The 23411-nt window shown below is 35.1% G+C and overlaps 3 protein-coding genes across 15 annotated transcripts; 2 read left to right on the plus strand and 1 right to left on the minus strand.

Annotated features, from left to right (window-relative positions):
- Nucleotides 1-104: 104 nt before the first annotated feature.
- On the plus strand, nt 105-4095 carry LOC118032225 (uncharacterized protein At3g52155, chloroplastic). 3 transcript variants are annotated; one of them, XR_004684625.2, is made up of 6 exons: nt 105-612; nt 789-888; nt 999-1178; nt 1770-1887; nt 2645-2752; nt 2832-4095. XR_004684625.2 is itself a non-coding variant. In XM_035036860.2 (5 exons), the coding sequence occupies exons 1-5, from the start codon at nt 291-293 to the stop codon at nt 2904-2906; spliced, it is 795 nt and encodes a 264-aa protein (XP_034892751.1). In that variant the 5' UTR covers nt 106-290; the 3' UTR covers nt 2907-4095. The 3 variants fall into 3 exon arrangements, 2 of the variants coding, with proteins under 2 accessions (XP_034892752.1, XP_034892751.1); XM_035036860.2 differs by lacking the exon at nt 2645-2752 and having other exon boundaries at nt 106-612; XM_035036861.2 differs by lacking the exons at nt 1770-1887; nt 2645-2752.
- LOC118032220 (uncharacterized) lies at nt 4086-10325 on the plus strand. Of its 6 annotated transcripts, none has more exons than XM_035036843.2 (14): nt 4086-4159; nt 4417-4791; nt 4901-4982; nt 5075-5178; nt 6071-6197; nt 6276-6370; nt 6463-6586; nt 7081-7161; nt 7393-7491; nt 7575-7757; nt 8463-8591; nt 8672-8728; nt 9477-9611; nt 10014-10325. In XM_035036843.2, exons 2-14 carry the CDS (start codon nt 4751-4753, stop codon nt 10242-10244), a joined length of 1488 nt encoding a protein of 495 aa, XP_034892734.1. In that variant the 5' UTR covers nt 4086-4159; nt 4417-4750; the 3' UTR covers nt 10245-10325. The 6 variants fall into 6 exon arrangements, with proteins under 6 accessions (XP_034892734.1, XP_034892736.1, XP_034892740.1 ...); XM_035036845.2 differs by having other exon boundaries at nt 4467-4791; XM_035036849.2 differs by having other exon boundaries at nt 4559-4791.
- A 273-nt stretch (nt 10326-10598) lies between these two features.
- LOC118032223 (myb family transcription factor PHL7) lies at nt 10599-14421 on the minus strand. 6 transcript variants are annotated; one of them, XM_073410062.1, is made up of 8 exons: nt 14082-14421; nt 13703-13832; nt 12975-13209; nt 12333-12409; nt 12164-12206; nt 12011-12068; nt 11701-11770; nt 10599-11347 (listed from the first exon to the last, which is right to left on the minus strand). In XM_073410062.1, exons 3-8 carry the CDS (start codon nt 13192-13194, stop codon nt 10808-10810), a joined length of 1008 nt encoding a protein of 335 aa, XP_073266163.1. In that variant the 5' UTR covers nt 13195-13209; nt 13703-13832; nt 14082-14421; the 3' UTR covers nt 10599-10807. The 6 variants fall into 6 exon arrangements, with proteins under 6 accessions (XP_073266163.1, XP_034892746.1, XP_034892749.1 ...); XM_035036855.2 differs by having other exon boundaries at nt 13703-13868; XM_035036858.2 differs by lacking the exon at nt 13703-13832 and having other exon boundaries at nt 12975-13121; nt 14082-14420.
- Between the last annotated feature and the right edge of the window lie 8990 nt (nt 14422-23411).

The raw sequence follows: 23411 nt of genomic DNA on the forward strand, positions 1-23411 counted from the left end.
ATTACCAAAGGAAGGTAAAACTTGCCCTTATCCCAATCTTCCTAGTAGTAAAGTAACTGGGCTTGCTAGGTTTCATTGTATGTCTTGTTTTAGGGGAAGCGAAGCTAAAAAGGCCTCATCCATATCATATGATCTGGGCCATCTCATCTGTAAAACTAAAACTCCTTCATTCTCCACAGACTACAGGGTTGATGAATTAATGTAATGTTACTCCTCGAATTCCAAAGCAGATTAGTATTTCTCGGAAAGTAGAAGAGCAAGTGAACTGGATTGAAGTGAAGGGAAGGGAGATGAATGCGAATACAACACTCACTCTAACCAACATTACCACTAGCATAAAAAACCCGTTAATGTTGACGATGAAGTTTTGTCCTTGTCCTTGCCCTTCCCCAACACCACCACCACCACCGTCTCCCATTTCTTCAATCAGGTCTAGCTGCCGCCGCCGCCGAACAAGGTCCTTGCAACCCAGCATGGTCATACAAGACACATCTACTACCGCCGCCTCCGCCGTGTCTGATGCTGATACTGATACTGATTCACTATCCGTTTCCCGTCGCCTTATTTTGCTTCGTCATGCTAAGAGCTCCTGGGATGACCGTTCACTTCGAGGTCTCTCTCTCTTTCTCTCTCACCCACTATCTACAAATGATAAATAATTATCTGCTCTTAACAATCCCATTTTGCTTCTCATTGATTTCTTTAGTCTTAAACATAAACCGGCCAGTTAATCTTCTGTTTGCTATATCTATGAATCTCTTCCTAATTGTGTTAATAAAAAAAAATAGATCATGACCGGCCACTGAGTAAAAGCGGAGAGCTTGATGCTGCCAAAGTCTCTCAAAAGCTCCAACATTTGGGCTGGATACCTCAACTTATTTTGTCTAGGTGGGTTTCTCATATCTTTCATTTTTCTTCTTCCTCCACCCTAACAACATACTAATACATACTTCAACAATTAATGATATTCATACTCAGTAAAAAATGACTGATGACAGTGATGCATTGCGAACCAAGGAAACACTTAAAATAATGCAGCAACAAGTACCAGACTTTTTGGATGCAGAGGTTCATTTCATTTCAAGTTTCTATTCTATTGCAGCTATGGATGGTCAGACTGCCGACCATCTTCAGCAAGCTATCTGCAATTACTCAAGGGATGACATTCTTACTGTCATGTGAGTCAATTTCTTTGCTGTTAATACTCCCTTCACTTTCACCCCAAGGATTAGCTAACACTTGTGTACTGCCGCATTTTTTGGCTGCCAATTGCCTTCTTTAAAGTTTCTTTCTTCTGTCGGAAGATCAATTTAGTCCTGTTTCTTTCTCAATTTCAATGCAATTTGTATATTAAATAAGTGTGCTACACTCTCTTAATAACAAGTTGGCAATATGATTTGGAAAAAGTTTCTTCCATTGGTTAGAAGATAAATTCGTTAGTCTTGTTTCTTTGATTTTCTCAATATTCTAAATGCGATTTGAATGCATTTTGTAATCTATCCTGCCAAGAAACAAATAAAGATGATGATTTTCTTAAACGTCGACGCTGTGGAGTTAATTGACTCATGCCTGGCATATTGAGAATTGGCTATAGAGAAGACAAAAAAAGGAAAGAAAAGAAGAAATGGAGTGTGCTAAGAAATTGTGGCTTTAGGCATTTTGATTGAATGCTGTTTGCACCTTAAATCTCATTGCCTTGTTTATCTCTGGAACAAACTGGGATTATAGAAAGTTGGAAAAACTATGCTGATTCTTAGTCAATTAAACAGGTGCATGGGGCATAATAAGGGGTGGGAGGAGGCTGCCTCTATGTTCTCTGGTGCCTCCATAGAGCTAAATACATGCAATGCTGCTTTGCTTGAAGCTGCTGGGAAATCCTGGGCAGAGGTTAGACTCGCTCCTTTTCTTTTCGTGCCTGGTAGCCATCAGTTCAGTGACCTTCTCATTCTATGCGTCAAAGCAATGCAAAATTGGAAAGCTTTCTGATTGATGCTATATATATCCTATTCATGGGCTATAATTGCTAAAGATTAGCCGTCTCCTTTCAGAATAACACCTTGAGATTATCCTACCATGATTATCGTGGCCCTTGCAAGACATGCTTATCTATGCTTAATGTCCTCATCCAAACCTCTTTCTGGGACATAATTGTTGGCCGCATTAGTCATCTCTTCTCAAAGTACTGATTTAACCAAGATTACGCTATTCTCAATTCTCTTAACCCCTATAGTTTTAAGCCCTTCTCAGCAATAGTGCCCACCCCATTTATGCTCCTATTATTCTCAGTATACCCAACTATTTTATGATGCTTGATGATTTTGGTAGTCAAAGTTTCAATATAACCTTTAAACTTGCACTTCAAATGTGAGTTTGCTGGCTTACTGCCCTTCATCCTGCTATCAAATAAGCAATGCCCCCTAGAAAATATTTAGTTCCTGCATATGTATTGGCAGTGCTTTAGAACATTGGTTCTTGCAAGTGTCCTCTTTCCATGGTTAGCAGATAGATAGGAATGTTTCTAAGTAATGAAAGTATGAATTTAGATATGGAGTTCTATTAAATTGAGACTTAAAAACTGCAGAAAAAAGCATGTTTTAGGTGGAGGCAGATGGAGCAGAATTATTGATGCTTTTACCTGTTACAGGGTTCAAGAAATTAGTAGTGGTCTAATGAACTAAGAAATGGCTGGGGAGGGGCCGTAAAGTTTGAGAATTGTTGCTTGCCAGTGCTATATATGGTTCAATTACATAAGGTGAAACTGTTGCTGTTTTTTTTTTTTAAAAAAAAAATATTCATTTATCTTAGCCTGATCTGATGTCTTACACTCTCAGGCATTTGCTTCCGCGGGACTTGGTGGGTGGAAGCTTCAGGACATTGTAAAACCAAGTGATAGCCCAGAACGTTGACATCCAACCCTCCTCTCAAAAAGAAACAAGATCCTGCCTTTGGGTTCATGATGATAAAAAAATCTACTCCTTATGGGCTGAACCAAATATGCCCTCCTCTTTTAATTATTCATGACCTTTGGTGCAGTTTGAGAAGACAATATCATCCCCCGACCCAAGAAACCTTCTACAATTCCGTGAAAAGATGGAAAGCAATGATGTGTCACTGGAGATGTGTACGGATATACAAGAGAAACATCTAGAGCAATTATTAAAAGAAAAAAAATTTAAAGGATTTCTGTTGATCTGATATGTGTCCATCTCTGTATTGTATAATGTTGTTTATGAAATGACAAATCAGATGTGGACTGTATTCGTATATAATGCTAATCTGATTCTTACTACACTGAAGTGCCCACGTAAATGGGGACACCAAACCAAACAGTGAAAGGATAGGCGTCATTCGTTAGCATCAAGGGGACCTTGGGAGCTCTCATGCTCATGGGTGCCAAAACAAAGTGATGGTGATTGCAGGCTGAGTTTGTTTGACTTGGATTTACATTATTACGTTAGATCTGTGCCTTCATGATGCTTAACCAAAAACTAAATGCCAGTTAGAGGAGGTAAACTGAATTTGGGGATCATCTAGGATTGTAAGAAAAGAGGTATCTGATGAAACGTAACATTGGAGTCGCTGGCAGCTTTAACTGGGGACCGTATGTATGATAAAACCTAAATTATACTTTAGCTTAGATTGGATGACTTGTGAAGGGCAAGGGAGCTGGTCCTAGATGGGAAAAATCCCTTTTCAATTCAACCCCATTCTTATGCCATACATGCTAGATTGGAGATATGCATAAATAAATCCATGTTTCTACCCCACCAAGAACATAGATTTCTTGTTCAAAAGCTCGGAAATTTGTTGTTGCTATTTTATTATTACTATTTCTTTATTAAAATTTGAAACACCACCAGCGCACTTACTGTAGTAGTATGATCTAACAATATTGTAGTTGTCTGTGGTGTACTAAGACAACGTAACAAAAAACAAAAAAAGAGAGCAAAATGGGGGAAGGAAGGAAGGTGATGAGAATGGTCAGTTGGTTAGCTGTCCAAGAAAACAAGAAGTAAAGAAATAAAATAACTAATCATACAACAAATACTACAACAACAGAATAACGTTGTCATTGGAGGAGCATCGGTAAAGGTAGGAAGGAAGGAGACACGCAGTGTCCGGCGACGACCCAACCACATCCCACGCAGCAAGCAACGAGGTCAAAACACTCCTCCTCCTCCTCCTTCTTTATGGCTCTCTTTAATCTACATTTTTGTTGTTGGTAAAGACGTGAACTCTCTCTCTCTCTCTCTCTCTCTCTCTCTCTCTCTCAAGGTCTAAAGGAAACCCTTTCTCATCAAGTTTTCATTTTTTTCGTCTTTTACCTGGTCATGTAGGAATAGGTGTTTGTTGTTTGATGTCTTTAATGTTCTAAGATCTGAATTTGGTGTTCTTTTTTCCGTTCTCCTTTGCAAGGACGATGAGTTGGCTCAACTAGTTGAAGAATTTAAATTCTATTTTTCCAGGTTTTAAAGGCCAACACTCCTTCCTTTTGAGATCCCCTGATAAACTTTTCCTTTCCTTTTCTCTTGCTTTCTGTTTTTCCTCACTGTCACAGTCTCTTACTCCTAAAAAAAAAACCCTGAAAGTGGCATGGGGTAAAATAGACAAGTAAATGGGTGGTTGAGTTCGGATTCTCATCATCATTCACTTGCTCGCTCACTGACTTTGGCTCAAGTTTGCTACATTTTTGGAGGGGAGGATATACTTTTGGATATGCCCAATTAGAAACCAAGTTTAGTTCTATGATATGATTGGTCAGTTCATCAATTTTGTAATTCGCCCTCCCAGGTACCCTTCTTTGCTTACTATTTCTGTTTACTTTTTTACCTTTAATCAAAATATGCTTCTTCTTGTCATTGATGATGTATTTGGCTGAGCTCCATATATTCTTGTACAGGGCGGATTATAACCCAGATCAGTATTTATGGGAGAATGATTTCACTCTTGCTGGTAAAGCATACAAGAGACGAGACTTGGAGGCAAGTATGGGCATCATTAGTTCACACTAATTTTCACTTTTATCGTTTCTATTTACTGCCATTTTTAACTTTATGTCTTTAATTGCTTGCAGCTTACCAATGCAAGGGGTCATACCTTGCGATGCAGCCATTACCTGCCTTCACCTTTCCCTGAAGATACTCCCCTTCCTTGCGTTATATACTGCCATGGAAACAGGTAGGCAACAATCATTCTGACAGTTCCATGTAGTTTTGTTTCCGTATAGTCTCATCACTCGGCTTAAATAAGCCTTAGTTCCAAACTAATTAGGTAGGCTACATGGATCTCCTTTTTTGGTTCGTTATATTCTGTATATGATCAAATTTTCTATAAAAATGTTGTAATTAGTTTTCATTTTTGGCCAAATCTATTATTTGCTTCTGTTTCAAATCAAATCACATATGCATTCATAGATAATTCTCTAGACCATTACCTTATCGCTATTCATTTCAGTATAATATATTTTTAAGTCTATACTCTGGTTTTCCATTCTACATACATTTCTTTCAGTGACTTCATTGACCAGAGGCAAGCCATGTTGGCTCTCTTCCCAGCCATCATATCCACTGACTTTGTTCACTTTCTTGTCAAAGATCTGGTATTTCATGTCCCGAAACCAATCCTGCTCTCCAGCTAGGTTCCTTACCCGCACCTCTCCACTAATAAATGAGAACCATTTTCTATTTCTCACCACATTTAGGCACCAATGTGGCTTTTTTTTTTTTTATTAACACCCAGCACCATAGCCTACTTTTCACAACATCAGGAATCTGATGCAATGCATCACTAGGGTTCTGTGACATCTACATCCATATGTTGAAAGTGGTTTTACATTTGCTGTCATTGTATTAAAAGTCTTCTCCTTTATCCTGGTTTGGGATTCAGGTGCTCGATTTCAACATCACAGTCAGCTTGGGCTTAGTTATAAAATCTAGATCTGCAGTGAAATGTACTATATGTATATATAACAGTGCATTGTGTTTCCTCGTCCTTTCCCTAAATTAGTAATTGTTAGATAGTGCACAAGGGCAGAAAACTTACTCAATTACCAACTTGCACAAAAATGCAGCGGATGTAGAGCAGATGCAAATGAGGCTGCTGTAATTCTTCTTCCATCAAATATCACTGTTTTTGCTCTTGATTTTTCGGGTTCTGGCTTATCTGATGGTGATTATGTGAGCCTTGGTTGGCATGAGGTACGTCCCTTCTCTATTAAGTCCTTATGTAACTTGGCCTCTCTCATTTTCTGTATGCCATCTTTTCCCCTATGACAGAGAGATGACCTCAAAGTAGTGGTCTCGTATCTAAGAAGCAACAAACAAATATCATGTATAGGCCTGTGGGGACGATCCATGGGTGCAGTCACTAGGTACCTTTTTTATTTGTATAATTGAGATGATAAATACCTTTTTAAGGACACTTGACACAACTGATAAGTGGTTGTTCTGTAATATTATTCAGCCTTCTCTATGGAGCAGAAGACCCATCCATAGCTGGAATGGTGCTGGATAGTGCCTTTGCAAATTTATTTGATCTAATGATGGAACTCGTTGATGTATACAAAATCAGGCTTCCAAAATTTACTGTATGGATCTGTCTCTCTATCTTTTGTTTTGTGCCTTACTGTTGGAAGCTCTTGCACTTGTCCTTACACCAATACTTTTGATATATTGTTTTGTTTGGTTTAGTCTGTTGATCCTTCTGTTACTTCTGCAATTTATTGGTGTTAGTCTTGTAATTTGCATTTCCTTTTGATTTGGATAACTATATGCAGCATTTTCAATGATCAATCTCCAAGTTATAAATACTGCATACTATGTTTGTAACCATGTATTTGACTAGGTTTCTAAACCTTGAGTGTTTATTCTGTTATTTTCCTTACCATTTGTGTCTTTGAGGATTTCTCTAGTGTGACCTCAGGTAATTTTTGGGGTTTGGATGCTGTTAGTTTCATCTTTGTTAATCATATATAACCAATCTGGAAATATGAGGTTATTTGGAGTTTCAAAACTTGTTTTTATTTCCCTTAATGTCTGGCATATACAAATGTAACTTTTTTAAACATTTTATTGCAATCAGGTTAAGATGGCAGTACAGTACATGCGATGGGTGATTCAGAAGAAGGCAAAATTTGATATTATGGATCTTAACTGCCTAAAGGTTTGTCTTTGTTTCTTAGACCATTAGATGTTGAGATCATACCATCATACTATTGCTCTTATAGTACGCCCACCAAAAAAAAAAAAAACAATGCCTAATTTTTGGGATTGTATGCGACTTATTTGCATCAGATATATTATTTCCACGTTCACACACCCATTTTTCAGTAATATGTTGCGTTCTTTATTTCCTGGATGATATAAAGGCATTAATGCCTTTTGATTCTCACAGGTAGCACCCAAAACATTCATTCCTGCTCTATTTGGGCATGCCAATGAGGACAAATTCATTCAACCCTGCCATGCCGACCTCATCTTTAACTCCTATGCAGTAATTATCATTCCAAATTTCTTATCCTTCTATAACCATATTGGCTCATTTTGACAAATTAACAAAGTTTCAATCTTTTGCAGGGGGATAAGAACATGATAAAATTTGATGGCGATCACAACTCTTCTCGACCACAGTTTTATTATGACTCGGTATCCATTTTCTTCTTCAATGTCCTTCACCCTCCTCAAACTTCAGCTTCTTCAAATAAGCTTGAGAGATATTATGATTTGGGTGATTTGAAAGTCAGTGCTGGCATGGATGAGGTGATCTCCTTACCTAGCTTTTGTGAACAATTAAAACACCAACTTCAGATTAGTTGCTGATTTTGGTAATTAACAAACCTAAGGCTTTTGCTATCTTCTTTCCTTTACTGCTGTTGGTACCAATTCCTCTAACATCTTCTTGCTTCTTGGAATCTGTTTCTAATTAAGCATCTCAGCTTTTGCACCAATAAGCTAGCTCACTACCCAGAGGCCATTATAGTAACTTAAAATTTAACAAGCAGCATCTCATCCATTTGGTGGGTGTGCATTATAAATATTAACCCTTTCAATTTTATTTATTTATTTATTTTTGATTTTTTTTATCCGAAGTATATGTAAATCTGCTGTTATTTGTTTATTTTGTGAGATCTCTTGCGTTGCAAGGACTGCAGAAATAAAATACCAAGACACACTATGACCATAACTATTCAATAATTTCTTACAGCTGTTTAGTCAACGTGAGTGCTTTGTGTGAAAATGAAAACTCATTATGCTTGGACTGTTATAACGTTACCATAAAAATGCTCATGACAACTACTTGAGAGTTGACGGTGCATCTACCGTCCAAAAGGATTGGCAACATGATAGTGCTCCTTTTGTACCAGCATGATGCAATGATAACTTATGGCCTGTTGTTTATTTGTTCTTCTCTTTTTTTCTTTGAGAAAATGAAACCAAATATTATTTGCCAATTTTTGTTCCTAGAGCCTCTTGTATGAGATAATCACAGGCCTTCGTTCTGCCTGTACCGATGCTGCAAGTTCTTCTGTTCGTCCTAGCATTCCAACCACGAAATCTGTGAGCGAACTTCTTTCTGAAGTTGCACCATTAGTGGTACAGACCTTCTCTTTTTTTCTTAATTAGTCATTTCCTTTTGTTGTTTTTTTTAATTGAATATTGTGTTGATGATATAGGACTCCATGGCTGGTGAAAATGCTGGGCTTTGCAGCGATGAGCCATCGAATTTGCAGGTGAATTGAGTTAATGGAAACTTGAACATTAAAAACCTGGTTGTAGTCATAACAGAGATAAGCCAGTACTGGAGAACTGATGGTTGTTTGTGGATGTCCTTGGCTAGTGCAAAATGTGTCTTTGGCTAAATGCACTGGGCCAAACATTTATTGGAAATTCAATGGCGGCGTTGCAGTTTTTAGCTCAAATGAATTTTTTAACTCCCGTCAAGATTCATACATTTGTGTGCCCAGTAACTCTCTTACCAGCCAATGCCCTGAATGGTTACAGTATACACATAAGTTGCCCTTAAAATAACCTGCGCAGGTTAATCAAATAACGTGATATTTTTAGAGTATAGTACTTGCAGGTACACAGTTGTTGAAAAAGTATTGCATGTAGCGAAGAATGACACCGTTTGATTTTGTTTTGACCACTGACCTTAGAAATCAAGTAATGAAGATAGAATGAGATATGAGTCATGGTTGTTAACACCTAGGTTATATCTTAAATATTCTGAATAGCCTGATATTTCTTTTTCTTTTGTTTTCCTTTATGATGTTATTTTTTTTTATTAGTCGAGGACACTATGGATATATAGAGCCAACCACCCTAATGGTCATTATGCATCTGCATTACTCCTACATCTTTTACTAATTACGTCTTTTTACTCTTCTAAATTTGATTCTTGGGCTTGCACCCATGCTTTGAGTTCGACTGAAATTCTTTACTGATCTTTCACTGGATATGGGAATTTTGATTTTACAGGGAAAACCAAATGGCCAGAGCGAGTGTTGCTCTTATACAAGCTCTAATAGAGAGAGTTGGGGAAGATGCTCCTCCCTAGGAGGCAGCGATGAAGAATCTCCTGCTGAATGCAGAGCTGTGGAGAATAGCCATGAGGTCACTTCTCTTGCTCTTTCATGATTTTTCCCGGGTCTTACCATAGATTCGGTTCAACACTAACTTGTGCCCTTTTTCAGCTGCTTTCCTTATTGTGTATATGCTGTGCAACTTTTAAAAAAAAAAAAAAAAAGGATGCATAAGGGCTGTAGTTTCAGTTGGTTTGGCCTAGTGCAGTTAAAGATCTCCTTTTCTTTGATCATCGAAAGCATGGGTATCTTGTACACACTCAAAGACCACCACACCCCAGGCGAGAAAAGAAAAGATAGATATTCATCTGGTATCCATTAAAGAAATGAGAACCATTATAAAATTGCTGCATTTATGCCAGCAAAATAATCTGCTAATATGCATCATATAACTATAAGAAAGTCATTTTCTTCGTTTTCTTTTTGTATTTAGATGACTCTAAAGGCATCTGCAACACCTCTAGGAAGCATACAGCAAAAATCCCCAGTCCCAACAAAAGAGGAAAATAAGAAGAAGAAGAAGAAGAAGAAGAAGAAGAAGAAAGCTCTTACAGTGCCAAAGAAGCTCAAGGGTGAGAAATTTGAAAAGCTTGAGGCCTTCAGCAAACGTCTACGCCATTGCATTCTAAGGAGGGTGAACCATCAGAGGCATCGTTCTTCATGACAGCTGCTGTACCATAGAAACATGTTTATAGTTGCAAACTCAATTTAATCCACCTCCAAGTTTGAATTGTTATATTTTCCATCCCCACCACTTATAGTCAATAGGCTTGATTCTTTTTATCTTGGCAAACTTAATGGCATGGAAAGATCGTTCAGGATGAAAAGGTCATGGATTTGGATAAAAATGTCGAGTCCTTGTTATTTACCCTGGAAACTGAGGCAGAGCTTCCTAGTGACCATTTGTCAAGGAGCATGATAGTCAATTATACGTGAACAAGCGTGCAGTGCAGAACTAATAAATCTCGTAGTTCAGAAACCAATTAATGACTGCAACTGCTACGGAGGGCGATTGCAGTTATAACCAAATTCATCCTCGTTGATATTGTTTCTCATTTACTCAATGCATCTACTAAGTTTATAGGATATCAATGTAAAATGGACAACTTTCCTTGAACCTAATTATCTAACATCAATTTGTTTGACCTGATTAAAAACACGTTTGAAATTACAGGCAAGGCAAAATGTAAAGAGTCAAGGAGGGTCCAAATCATGCAGCCAACGAAACTAAACATCACTGCCTGAAACTTTCTCCATTTGATCTTCGATTCCCATTGATAACCCAGATGAAGGATCAAACTGCTCTCTACCCAGGAAGGCAGAGTGTGGTCGTGGATAGGAATTTAAGCTTGACTCGAGTATCTGGTGTGTAAGAACCATCTCTTGTTTACCATATGTTACACCCATGCTTACCCGTTGCTTCTTCATCGATCTCTCACCTCTAGGGCTCTCTGCTGGGGAGCCAGCATTACAACGTGAATCTGGTGTCAGTGGCTCAGGCTGAGAAGAGAATGATTCATCAATTGAAAGGCTCTTTGCTGGGGCACGTTCCTTGGCAGCCTTGTCTTGGAGGGGTGATTCAGAAGTTGGGGCAGGGGTTGCTGGGTCTGTCTTGTCAGATTCTGGGCAGTTATCACCTGAAACTGGGGCAGCGACCCCCGAGCCAGGCACATCTTCAAGAACTCCACTCAATCGTTGTTGCTCTTCAATTATCTTCTTCAAATACTTCCCTTGGGCTTCTATGCGTAATTGTAGCTGTCTCTGTACCTGTTATGTTCAAAGCAAACAAGAAATTGCATGCTGGTAAGAGTACGGTTGGACACAAACCTCTGATTACACAGTACAGTTAGATTAGAACCAAGGACGCATGTGCATAGAAGTCTCCACACATGATGGCGCTGAAAAATATTAAAGTTTTATAAATAAATAAACAAAGATGGTAAAATTGGGCTCTTGCTATTATTTCCATCTCCCAAAAACATCAATAGAAATGGATTAATCCTTTCTCCTCATTCAAGCAGGAGTTTAAAAGCCCAAGTCGGTGATAAATGATCATACTGATGAGGGAAAAAAATGATAATAAACCAATTAATTGGATGCCGAGTGCAAGGAAAACGTGCCTCCAATTGCTCATGTAGTCGCTTTTGCACCTCCATCTGCAGCTTGAGTGCTTCTGTAATTTGCATGCCACTGCAAAAAAGAATCCTCAAATAACTCAAGCCAATCTCCAAATGATTCAAAACAAATTAGGAAATATACAATTTGTGAGTCATGACTTTGCGGCCAAGGTGACAAGGTGTTATTTATGATTAGAATAAAACCAGATTCTTCAGTCTAGAGTGTCCAAAAGAAGTCCACAACACATGGTTCTATGAACAAAATTATTATGAATAACAGAAACAAAGAGGAGAAGAGACAAGCTCAACTTACGATGAACCATCCAAATTGGAAATCATATCCCCTGTTTCCTTCTTGTCCGCTTTTTTCCCTTGCATTACCATTTTAATTTGTCAAGAGATGCACAAACAGTGTGGCATGCATGAGCAAATAAGCACATAAACAGCAGATATCAAGTGGGCTTACCATCAGATGAGGAGTCAGGAAGGTATTTTGCAAGTCGATATTTCTGGACACATCAGGAGATCACAGTCATTAGTTGATATTAAACAAGAACATGGCATATCTGCTTCCTGAATAATCAAAGAAAAAGGAACTTGAAGTTTTGAATAGGATGGGAATTGAGTTTATATACCTGTAAATGGCTTTTAACATGGTATATTGTTAAGCCTTGCACACCCATGACTCTGAGAACACCTTTAGGCGTAGCCCCTGGAGAGAGAGGTAAGAGAATTTAAATTAAAAAAAATCTAATAAAAAAACAATCTTCAACACCTTAGTTGTTCAACAAATTTATGACATGTTTTGAACATCTGATCTGCCTTTTCATGCAGTTATATCAAGCTATAACTCTCACTTGGATTCTCACATGATTAAATAAACAAATTTCCAGCTTCAGGCAAAAAGAAGTTTATTTAAATGGAAGCCCTATGACATGTCATCTAGTATTTATTTTTTTCCTGACAATTGCCTCCCTTTGTATTCGCCTGCCTTTCCATCAGTCAAAATATGCAAAAGTTGCCAGATATTTCCATTTAGACAAAATGCTCAACAGGATATCCAATGGCAGATCAAAGTTCTCTAGAAACAATCAACTTGTCAATTAAACATATGAGACAACTAGAATTGCATGAAAAAAAGGCATTCACTAATTTAAGCACTTTGATGCTTTATAAAGAATATATTTGAAAAAATCAGATAAATGGTGTTTAAAAAATAACAAAAAAATCAAAGTTAGAAATAAAAGACCAGTCATGTGGATGTTTATGAGACTTACGATCTGGCCCACCAAGCTGAGCCACAGCATCAACAAAGCGTTCGTGAAGCTCATGAGTCCAACGCAATCTTTGCTTTGAGGCAAGATTAGGATTGTTGTTGAGATTGTTCCCTCCATTGATGGGATCCATTGTCATATCATCACAATCTAAATACTGATCATTAACTAATGAGTTTTTATGGACCGAACTTGAACTAGGAATGCTCTCCAGCTGATACATATATCATGCATTCATCTATAACCACAAAACCCAGCAGGTCAGACAGAAGAATGAGCAAGGAAAGAGGAACGAAGTGTAACAGTTCCATTTGAGTATAGCTTGCATTTGGAAAAACACACTGAACAAAATAGAATATCCATCTACACATGGATAGTGCATCCTTATTATTAACCAAAGTCGTGAATGAACAAGACTATGATTTTCTTGGCAAAAAAACACATGATTATTATAAATATTCAGCACACCAATTTTTCTACAAGGGACCATAACCTAAGGCTTAAGGATATTTTTCTGTCACTAAATCTCTAAACCCTGGAATTCGGTAAAACTGTACCACCTGAAGCAACTTTGAATCAATGGGGAATTCAGAAAAAGAAGTGACCATAAGAAAAGTGGCCCTCTGGATAGCCCATAAAAACCACAACTTTAACCACTTACCATATCAATGGTACTTGGATGTAACAACATACAGCGTTAAATAATAATTATCAATATTCCACACCCTGACCTTAAAGATGCTGAATAACTCAAAGAAAGAGTTGATCTTTGGTTCCGCAAAAGGGGTTGTTGAAAACTAAGTTGAACAGAAAAGGGAAGTGATTGGGACCCCAATTGATCCTCAACACTATCTCTGGCTGCTGCAATGAATTCAAGGTTATTTCCACCAAGATTTCCTAAGGTTCACCAAAATTGGAGCTTAATTATAAGGTTAGAGGAGAAGCAACCAAAAGACAAGAAAGAGGAGTGGAGAATAAGTTGGGAGAACAGTAAGACGCAAGGGAAGGCAGTTTTATTAACAAATCACAAATTAAATTAAATCAAATCAAAAAAAGAAAATTGAAAGCAAAATTAGGAGTGAAAAAAAGAAGAAGAAAAAGAATACGTACTCCCCAGATCTATCGTCGGACTCTTGTTAATCCCATCCCCTATACCTTTGCTGATCTTGCTGGAATTTCGGAGCTGCTGCTGCTTTCCCTAATCGTAATATTAATGACTGAATGGTTGATAGAATCTATCAAGTAGTCATCTCTATTATTAATCAATCTCTCCTTCTCGCTCTGTTTAATTAAGACTGCTATATAGATAGATAAATAATTTGTCTTTTTTTTTTCTTTTTGAATGAGAAAGAAAGAACGAGAGGGGGGAGACTTGTTTGACCCAAATGAGGGAGCAGCACTACCACCACCCTCCCAGTCCACCATTATTTTCTTTCCTTTTCATTTCTTTTTTTCCTTTCTTTGGGATTGCGGACCGTGATTTTAAAAAAGTTTTTAGAAGGTGATTGATTGTGCTGTATTTTAAAGGTTTTTTTAAAAAAAAATATTAAAAAAATATTATTTTATTTTTTAAAAATTATTTTTGATATCAATATATCAAAATAATTTAAAAACATCAAAAATATATTAATTTAAAGCTAAAAAATTAAAAATATTTAAAATATTTTTAAAAAACACTTGTAATTTTTCTCAACTTAATCTGCTAATATTAATAAGAAATTTTAAAAATAAAAAAAATATTATTCTAACATATTTTTAAATAAAAAAATATTATGAAATATAATTTTAAATTAAATTTTAACCTGAGTAGTCCACCTTATATATTTAACAACTCCGAAGCCATTTGATGTTTGGTAACATATTTAGAATGACCCACACTTTATTTACATCTAAAATTTGAGTATGTTACTTAATTATACTTATAATTGTGCATGTTGTTTTTCAAATGTATTCATTTATTTAAAAATATATTTAAATAATTTTTATTATATTTTTTTTGTACTCCATTAGTTATCGTGGCCTGACCAGAGGTAATAGAGTTTTTAATATGGCCAATTAATTGTTACTTATTGTATTAATAACATAGTTAGAAAACTTAAACGGTTAATTTGTGACTCTATTTACTTGAGATTTAGACTAATTTAAATTTTTAAAAAAATTAAGTTACAGCACTTTCATAACATAACCCAACTTAATCAAAAAAAACTCGAGTTAGAACGTTAGTTATTTCTTTAATCATGTTTTGCAAAAACAATTTTTTTTTTTTGGGTCAATTTAATCAGGATTAATAATATATATTTATGCCTTGTGTAGTGTGGTAATATGTACTTACTACACAAAATAACTAATGATTGATTGATAAATACATTAAAATTAAGGATAAGGTGATGCCATGAATTACAATTACACAAAAGGATAATTATATTATAAGAAGACAACCATGAACATGACACCGATGGATGGATTGAAATCGAAGGAAAAGAGAGGTGAGTACAACCGGCCTTCTCACGGAATCTTCTTTTCTTATATTCCTTTTTCTTCTCCCAATTTAAATTATAATTACAAGAGAGATACTAAAATAATATTCCGGCAAGTTTCCGTCTCTGTCCTTTCTTTCATTGATTGTTATGTGTTTGGATTTTCTTCTTCGTCTTCTTTTATTGTTAATTCGTATTTATTTATTTATTTGTATTTCCAATCATTCCTAATATCTCTTCCTCCAATAAACAAACAAAGATGGTACTTTTTTGTCGTACTCTCATGCAACCTTTTTTTTAAATTAATACATGGATAGATAGATATCATGATTTCAATTGGGATGATTTTGGACTGGATTTGTATATATAAATGCATTGGAGTTGAATTAATTAATTAGCCATAGAAGTATCCGCACTTAATTCACTATTGATCGATCGGTCTTGCCTGATCCCAAAAGATGCGATCTATGGAGGGACTCTCTCCAATCCCATCTGTTGCTTCCTTCCATGTGGCTAAATTAACATGTATTAATATTGACAAGGCATGTACGCTGAAAACATCTCAAAGATTATCATGTTGAAGATCTATTGGGTATAGACAACCAAAAAACCTAGCTACAAAAACAAGTTAAGTGGCTGTCGAAACCCAAGAGCTCCATTTGTCTACAGCTTTTTGACCGAGTTGTCTTTGAAACTAACAATCTCGCCCTCCGATCTGGGATATATATCTCCATGCATTGTCTTGTGTGTATGTGTGTCTCCATGCATCACGAACTAAGATGAAGCGCTGGCCGTTAACTATATATATATATAGTGATCAGTTTTTATGGACTAAACTTGAACTAGGAACAGTACTCCTCAGCTGATAAATTAACCATACAGAACCCAGAAGGTCGGACAGGAGAGTGAGAAAGGAAAGATCAGAAAAGAAGCTTCTGTTTGATCAGTACAGGTTGCATAATTTGGAAGAAACAATGACGCTTCACAGCATAAAATAATATCATGCATGGAGTGATGGAGAGAGTGCTACTGGAGAGTACTGCATATATCCAGCTTGTCGTGAATGAAGAACACACAGCTGGTTTTCTTGGCAACAAAACACGCGCGTGATTAATTATTCTACTTAATTAAGTTTTAATTTCTTTTATTTTATTTTTATTCTCCAATATTTATTAATTTAATTATCACAACATATATTTAAATATTATATCTTTTAGGACTCACTTCAGTATGAGAATAATAACCATATTACAGTGTTATAATTCTACATGATAAAATTTTAAATTATTATAAAAAATTAAAATAATAAAGATCAAAAAATATAAAAAAAAAAAAAAGGAGCCCTTTTCATTTGCATTGCACTTGGGATGCGGAAAACTTCAATTTGGTTTCTCAAATTTTATTTTTTTATTATTTGGTCATAATTATTTTATATTTTCTTCATTTCATTCCTCAACTTTATTTTTTATCACGTTTAAGTCATTGAATATTAAAAAAAAAAGATAAAGTTATTGAACAAAAAAAACAAAAAGAGAGAAGGTTCAACCAACTACATTTTAATCATATAAAAAGCTAATCTTGATGTCAATGGATTCGTTTTGGAGATATGACTTCAATAGTGATGATATTACCTTTTATACAAGCCAAAAAAATAGATCGAAGCATAAAAAGTATTTTTATTTGATTTGATTTTTTTTTAATTTTTTAAATTAAATAGAGGATGTTTTGGATTGAAAATTAACTTATTGAGATTTTAAGATGATTTTGGATTATTTTCAAATAAAAAAAAAAGTTGAATGATTTTTAAAATTCAAAAACTCAAACCCTATTTTTTTTTATATAACTAGAGGTGATCAGAAAAAAATAATTAGTGGACAACTCTTCATCTACCTAAACAAACAATATATTTTAGTTAAAAGAAAAAAAAAAACAACTGGGAACACATGCTAGCTATCGAAGCCCAACAACACCTATGTACTTTTTATATTATTTTATTTTATTTTTAAATTATTTCCATTTATCTCATTTTTAAATTTTCTTAGTTTAACTATTTTTTAAAATATCAATAAATATTTTAGATGGTTTCTATAATTTCATAATATATATATATCCACCAGGCTATTGTAATTTATCTTTAATTTTCTCTTCTCATGTTAAATTTAAAGTATATAAGTCATATTTGCATTATCCATTTATAATAAAGTTCTTAGAAATCATATTAAATCTCTAAGACTATGATAAAATATATCAAATGAAAAGAACAATTAATTATGATAAAATATATGTATTTGTATCTATCTTGTATCCAATTCAATATCGCAGTAACTTCATTTTTATTTTATTTTTTTTTGTATAGACAGCTGCGCTTCCAAAACCATTTCCTTGTGCAAAAGAAAAAACTTGCACTCACAAGGGAAGGTTCCACGATGGCCTGCTTGGTTTTCTAATCTCGCGCACAAAACTCCATTGTGTGGGGAAGGTGGTAGTGGAGGCCGGTTCAACCCTCCACCATCACGTTCATACTTCAAGATATTTGGCATCGAAGCATTTTGTCTGATCTTGCATGGCTTTTGTCAACCAAGTCATTTTGTTCCTATATCTTTCATAGCACTAGCTAGCTAGCCAGCCAGCTGTTTTCATTTACACCAGGTCAAATATTCGCATTTCACACATCATTTCTTTCAAATTCAATCATCAGAACAGTTTTTTTTTCACAGCATAAGACTATATTTTTGTATGAGAAGATAAATTAATTATATAGTGACAATGATAGTTTAGTATAACTACAAGTCAATTTAATCAGCATCATAATGCCTAATTCAAAGGTTAAATTTACACTCACGAGAAAAGTCGTCTTCACTGCAGTTCAAATGACCATATCCTCATTTTTACACTTGAAATTGTAACTCATTAAAGAATCTTATACCCAATCACATAAGATGATCATCCTGGAGTTTTTAATTCTATATACCATACACAGGCACCGTAGGACTTAACTTGGGTCACATTAACTCCTGCAGTTTCCTTCTCTGCTTCACCCCAGATTAATTAAAGATGTTGCCACCTCCAAGGTCAGCGCCTGTCTTCCATCCAGCAGGAGATCCTTCCGTATTCAAACCTCCAGGATGATCATGAGAAGTCAGGCAGCTTTCAGTAGAACAATCAGCCCTTTGGTGATGAAGACTAGGCAGTATATCGATTTTTTAGAGAATAATAAAAATTATATCTTAAGATCTCATCTAATAGCTTAAATTTTTTGATTGAAATTGTTTTTTGACATGATATTAGAGTCTTGATGACCAAACAGTCATGAATTCAAATTTTATCATTCTCATTTATTTGATAAAAATCAAGCTCAAAATAGTGTGAACATGTGCAAGTTTCAAGCCCAAAGAGCTTTACTAGATGAGGTATATTAAAGAATAAATCATATCTTAAAACCTCATCTAATAACTTAAGGTTTAGGGTTGAGATGGTTCCTCTGGACCATTCATAGAGGTTTAGGAGTAAAAGCCAAGTGAATCAAGAGAATCAATTCTAGTTGTATTAGTTCCCACCCTTTTCTGGCTATTTGTATTGATAACTACAACATCAATAAATTGACCAATAAACATCTTACAAGCTCTCTCAAGCATGGCCAGATATCTTCGTTCTGCATCCAGAGGAACATGCAAGTGCTTCTCAGCTTGCATAACAAACATATGAAGATCAGCCAGCTGGTGCATAAAGCCCTTAAGAAAAAGAGAAAGAGTTTAGAGCCAGATGTAAAGTCCACTTGAATTAGTTCCTAATAGAATGATAATGAAATATTGTGTCAATTAGTTACTATTTTGTGCATATGATGAAATTGAAAGCGACTTGTCATGAGCTAAATGAAAATGAAAGAGTTTTTGATTATCAACTACATCTCAAGCTTAGCTAACTAAACCCACTTCTAAACGCTCATTACTTGTTGGAAAAGAAGGATAAGATGTGGTAGCTAATTTATAAGAACAAGGAGAAGAATGAGAGGAATGATATTAATTTTATTTAGAGTTTTCTCAAAATATACACCTTTATAGTTCTTCTCGATATCTCTCTATACTTGTGTGATGCTTAAGATTACAAGCCTATTTATAGGCCTCAAGTGATGCGAACCTCGTGATCACGTGATCACGTGGTCACGCAACCCACAATCAAGATTGAGATCTGATCCTGGAAAGCCGAAATAGGTCTGATATGAGTGTGACACAATGGAAACCTGCCCCAAGGCACCAACACTATTGGAATGAGTAGAATGACACCACGAAGCCAGTTAATATTTGATAAGTCAGATTCAGTTCGTTCAAGAACTGAAGAATGCAAGAATCACTCTCACACGTTAAAACTGAAAAATTCAGAACAATAATCATTAAAGCTGCCGAAAATTTTGGCCTACATGAGTTTAAATAGTTCTTGAAAAGTTAACCCTAATGGACCCCTTATGTGGACTTATATGAGGTCCACTCAAAACTGGCTCAAAACCCTAAACTGAAAAGCCCATAACCTGATCCAAACAAGCCTTGGATCCTAGCTCAAAACAAAGTTTTAATTAAGCCCAAACATTAAAGAAAATAATAAAAAAACTAATATGTCATTAAATACCACCAGCCCTTCTTTCCTTGTGTAGCTATGATGAATAAGGAATCCTTATAAGAAAAGGATTATGAAACATTAATGAATCACCGCCACACTTGTAGATTATATTACAGCTCATTAAAGATCCTTGTGGAACTAGGAAATTTCCAAAATCAGCTGCCACATCCTTGTAGGTAAAGAATCATAACCAAATAGGAAGTCCACAAGTCAAATGGAAGTAAATAACAAAATCCGTACAGCCACCGTTGACTAGTATTGCGGTTCCTTCCCGAACTCAGATTGACTTGAATTTTTAACCCAAGAGAGTAGAACATGTCTGGAGAGTCCATATAAAATATTAGCCCGATCCAACTGTCGGATTGAGGATTATGATTGTTGTCGTGAACCTGGATTGCTGCGCTTTTTACGCCAAAATCCGAATCTGACCTTACTTGGGTCGTATCACAGGGCTGAACCGTATCATCAAGTCCTAGATAATCAATGAATTAAACTATTCAAAGGAAATTCTAATTAAATAAGGATTTTAAAAAACTAGTTTATTATAAATCCTTCTTCATTAAGGATTCCTACATTAACTAGAATTCCTTCTTTAACTAATATTAAAACTCTTACAAACTCTAAATTCTATTAGCCTAAATCCTAGTTAATATTGAACTTCGACACTCCCCTTCAATATCAACTATCATCGTTCTTTATAATTCTCAGCATATCTCTCATCTTTGTAAAAACATCATATTTGAGTAGTTTTGTGAAAATATCTACTATTTGATCTTGAGTCTTCACATACTTGACTTCAACTTTCTTATTTACAATGCAATCTCTTAGATAATAAAATCTTGTGTTGATGTGCTTACTTCTGTCATGAAAAAAATGGATTTTAGCTAATACACTAGCTGATGAGTTGTCCACATAAATCTTTGTAGGCTTTTCTTGTGACATTCACAACTCCTTCAATAATTTTCTTAGCCATATGGAATGACAAACACATGATCTAGTAGCTATATATTTAGCTTCACAAATAAATAATGTGATAATAGTTTGCTTCTTTGAACTCCATGTGAAAGTTGGGTCTTTCATGTAGAAAAGAAAACTTGTAGTGCTTTTTCTATCATCCATATCTCTAGCCTAATCATTATCACTATAACCTATAAAATCAAAGCTATTAAAATAACCATAGAATAAGCCAAAATCTATGGTACCTTTGATATATTGTAGAATTCACTTTGAGATTTTAAAGTGAATCATAGTTGGTATCTCAATAAACTTACTTACAAGTCCTACTTTATAAAGAATATCTGGATGAGTACATGTCAAATATCTCAAACTCCCAACTAAGCTCTTAAATGTTGTAGAGTTTATCTTTTTGGTTTTGAGCATGCTTTTTTCCATGTTAAGGATATTTTTATTCTTTCTTTCCACCATTTTATTTTATTGTGGGGATCTAGGCATTATTAGGAGTCTCCTTATACCATGATCAAACAAACATGGTTTGATAGGACTAGAACATCAGCATGTATTTCTTATAGAGGTTGATTTGCTCTTAACGTAGACTCATTCGAAAAAAATTTACAAAATTGCTTGCCCACTAAACATCTCTCACACAACTAATTTGGATGTATAATGGATGGTAGACCCTTCAACATCTCCTTTAGTGCCATCATCTTCAAGTTATCAAGTTTACATGCTCAAGTCTCAAATACCAAAGCCAAGTTTCATTTTTCACACATACATTTAGGCATTTAGACATATCCGTTTTTATATTTAGCAAGAACATTCTATTTTTTATCATGGCTACCTTTGCAATCATATCTCTTTTAATGTCAAATAATATCAAAATATGTTCTTTCATCTTAATTTCATACCCCTTCTCTAACAATTATTCTAAGATCAATATGTTGTTTTTCATCACTAATATATAATAGACAATCCCTCCTGGTTGGACTCCAACAATTCCTAGCATAATGACTTGTCTTTTGACAGTATAATATTTAACTTTTGATTTGTCACACTTACTGTCAAATCTAGATCTTGGATTGCTACTGCCAATTAAACCAGTTGATCGATTCCCTTTATTTGGTTGACCATTTGATCTGTTAAGGCTTTCTTGGCCTTCTTTTCTAAATCTTCCTCTTCCTCTTCATTGGGAATATCTAGAATCATCTTGCTTTGAAAAAAAAAATATGTGTGCACCCATATCCTCTTGAATCTCATTGACTTTCCTCGTGGGCTTGTAATTTTCCCATGAGACCTTGTATTGAAAAAAAATCTATATTTTACGACTCCTCTATTGCGACCACTATATAATGAAACTTTTTTTGCAGCAAGCGTAGGATATTCTTTACCACACGTGTCTCTTCCATCTTCTCTTAATATCTTTTCATTTAATTGTATATGGACAATACTTTTGCAAAGTATTTTGAAATATTCTCTGATTCAAACATATATAACTTTTCAAAGTCACCATGTAGTTTTTGTAGATGTACCTTTCTTACATTGTCAGCTTATTGGTTTGCTTCTTGTAAAACTTCTCATGCTTGTTTGTATGTGAATGACTTGATCTTTACAGGAAATAATCCAAAGATGTTTGGAGACTTTAAGTAAGCAATAATAAAGGAGTTTGAGATGATGAATATTGATCTCATTTCTTACTAATTAAGGATTGAGATCAAATAAGACAAAGATGAAATCTTTGTGAATAAAAAAAAAGTTGCAAGGGAGGTTTTTAAGAAGTTCAAGATAGAGGATTGTGTAAGAGTAAATACTTTAGTTGAGTGTAATGTAAAAATGTCAAAGAATGATGAATGAAGGAAGATAAAATCTACAACATTCAAGAGCTTAGTTGAGAATTTGAGATATTTAACATGCACTTGTTTTGATATTCTTTTTGAAGTAGGACTTGTGAGTAGGTTATAGAGACACCAACTATGACATACTTCAAAACATTGAAGCTCATTCTTTAGTATATCAAATATATTGTTGATTTTGGCTTGTTCTATGGTTATTCTAATAGTTTTGAACTTGTTGGTTATGGTGATAATGATTAAATTGATAGTGATTATACTGAAGATATGGATGATAAAAAAAAAAAAAAACACTATAAGTTTTGTTTTCTACATAGGGGACACGACATCTACATGGAGTTCAAATAAGCAATCTAGAATCACTTTGTCAACATGGAAAGATGAATATATAGTTACTACATCATATGTTTTTCATTTCATGTGGCTAAGGAGATTATTGAAGGAATTGAAAATGCTACAAAAAAAGCCTATTAAAACTTATATGGACAATTATCAGTCATTGCATTAACAAAAATTCAGTATTTCATGATAGAAAGTAAGTAACA

Source organism: Populus alba, chromosome 6 (assembly GCF_005239225.2).
Source record: "Populus alba chromosome 6, ASM523922v2, whole genome shotgun sequence".
NCBI classification, from domain to species: Eukaryota; Viridiplantae; Streptophyta; class Magnoliopsida; order Malpighiales; family Salicaceae; genus Populus; species Populus alba.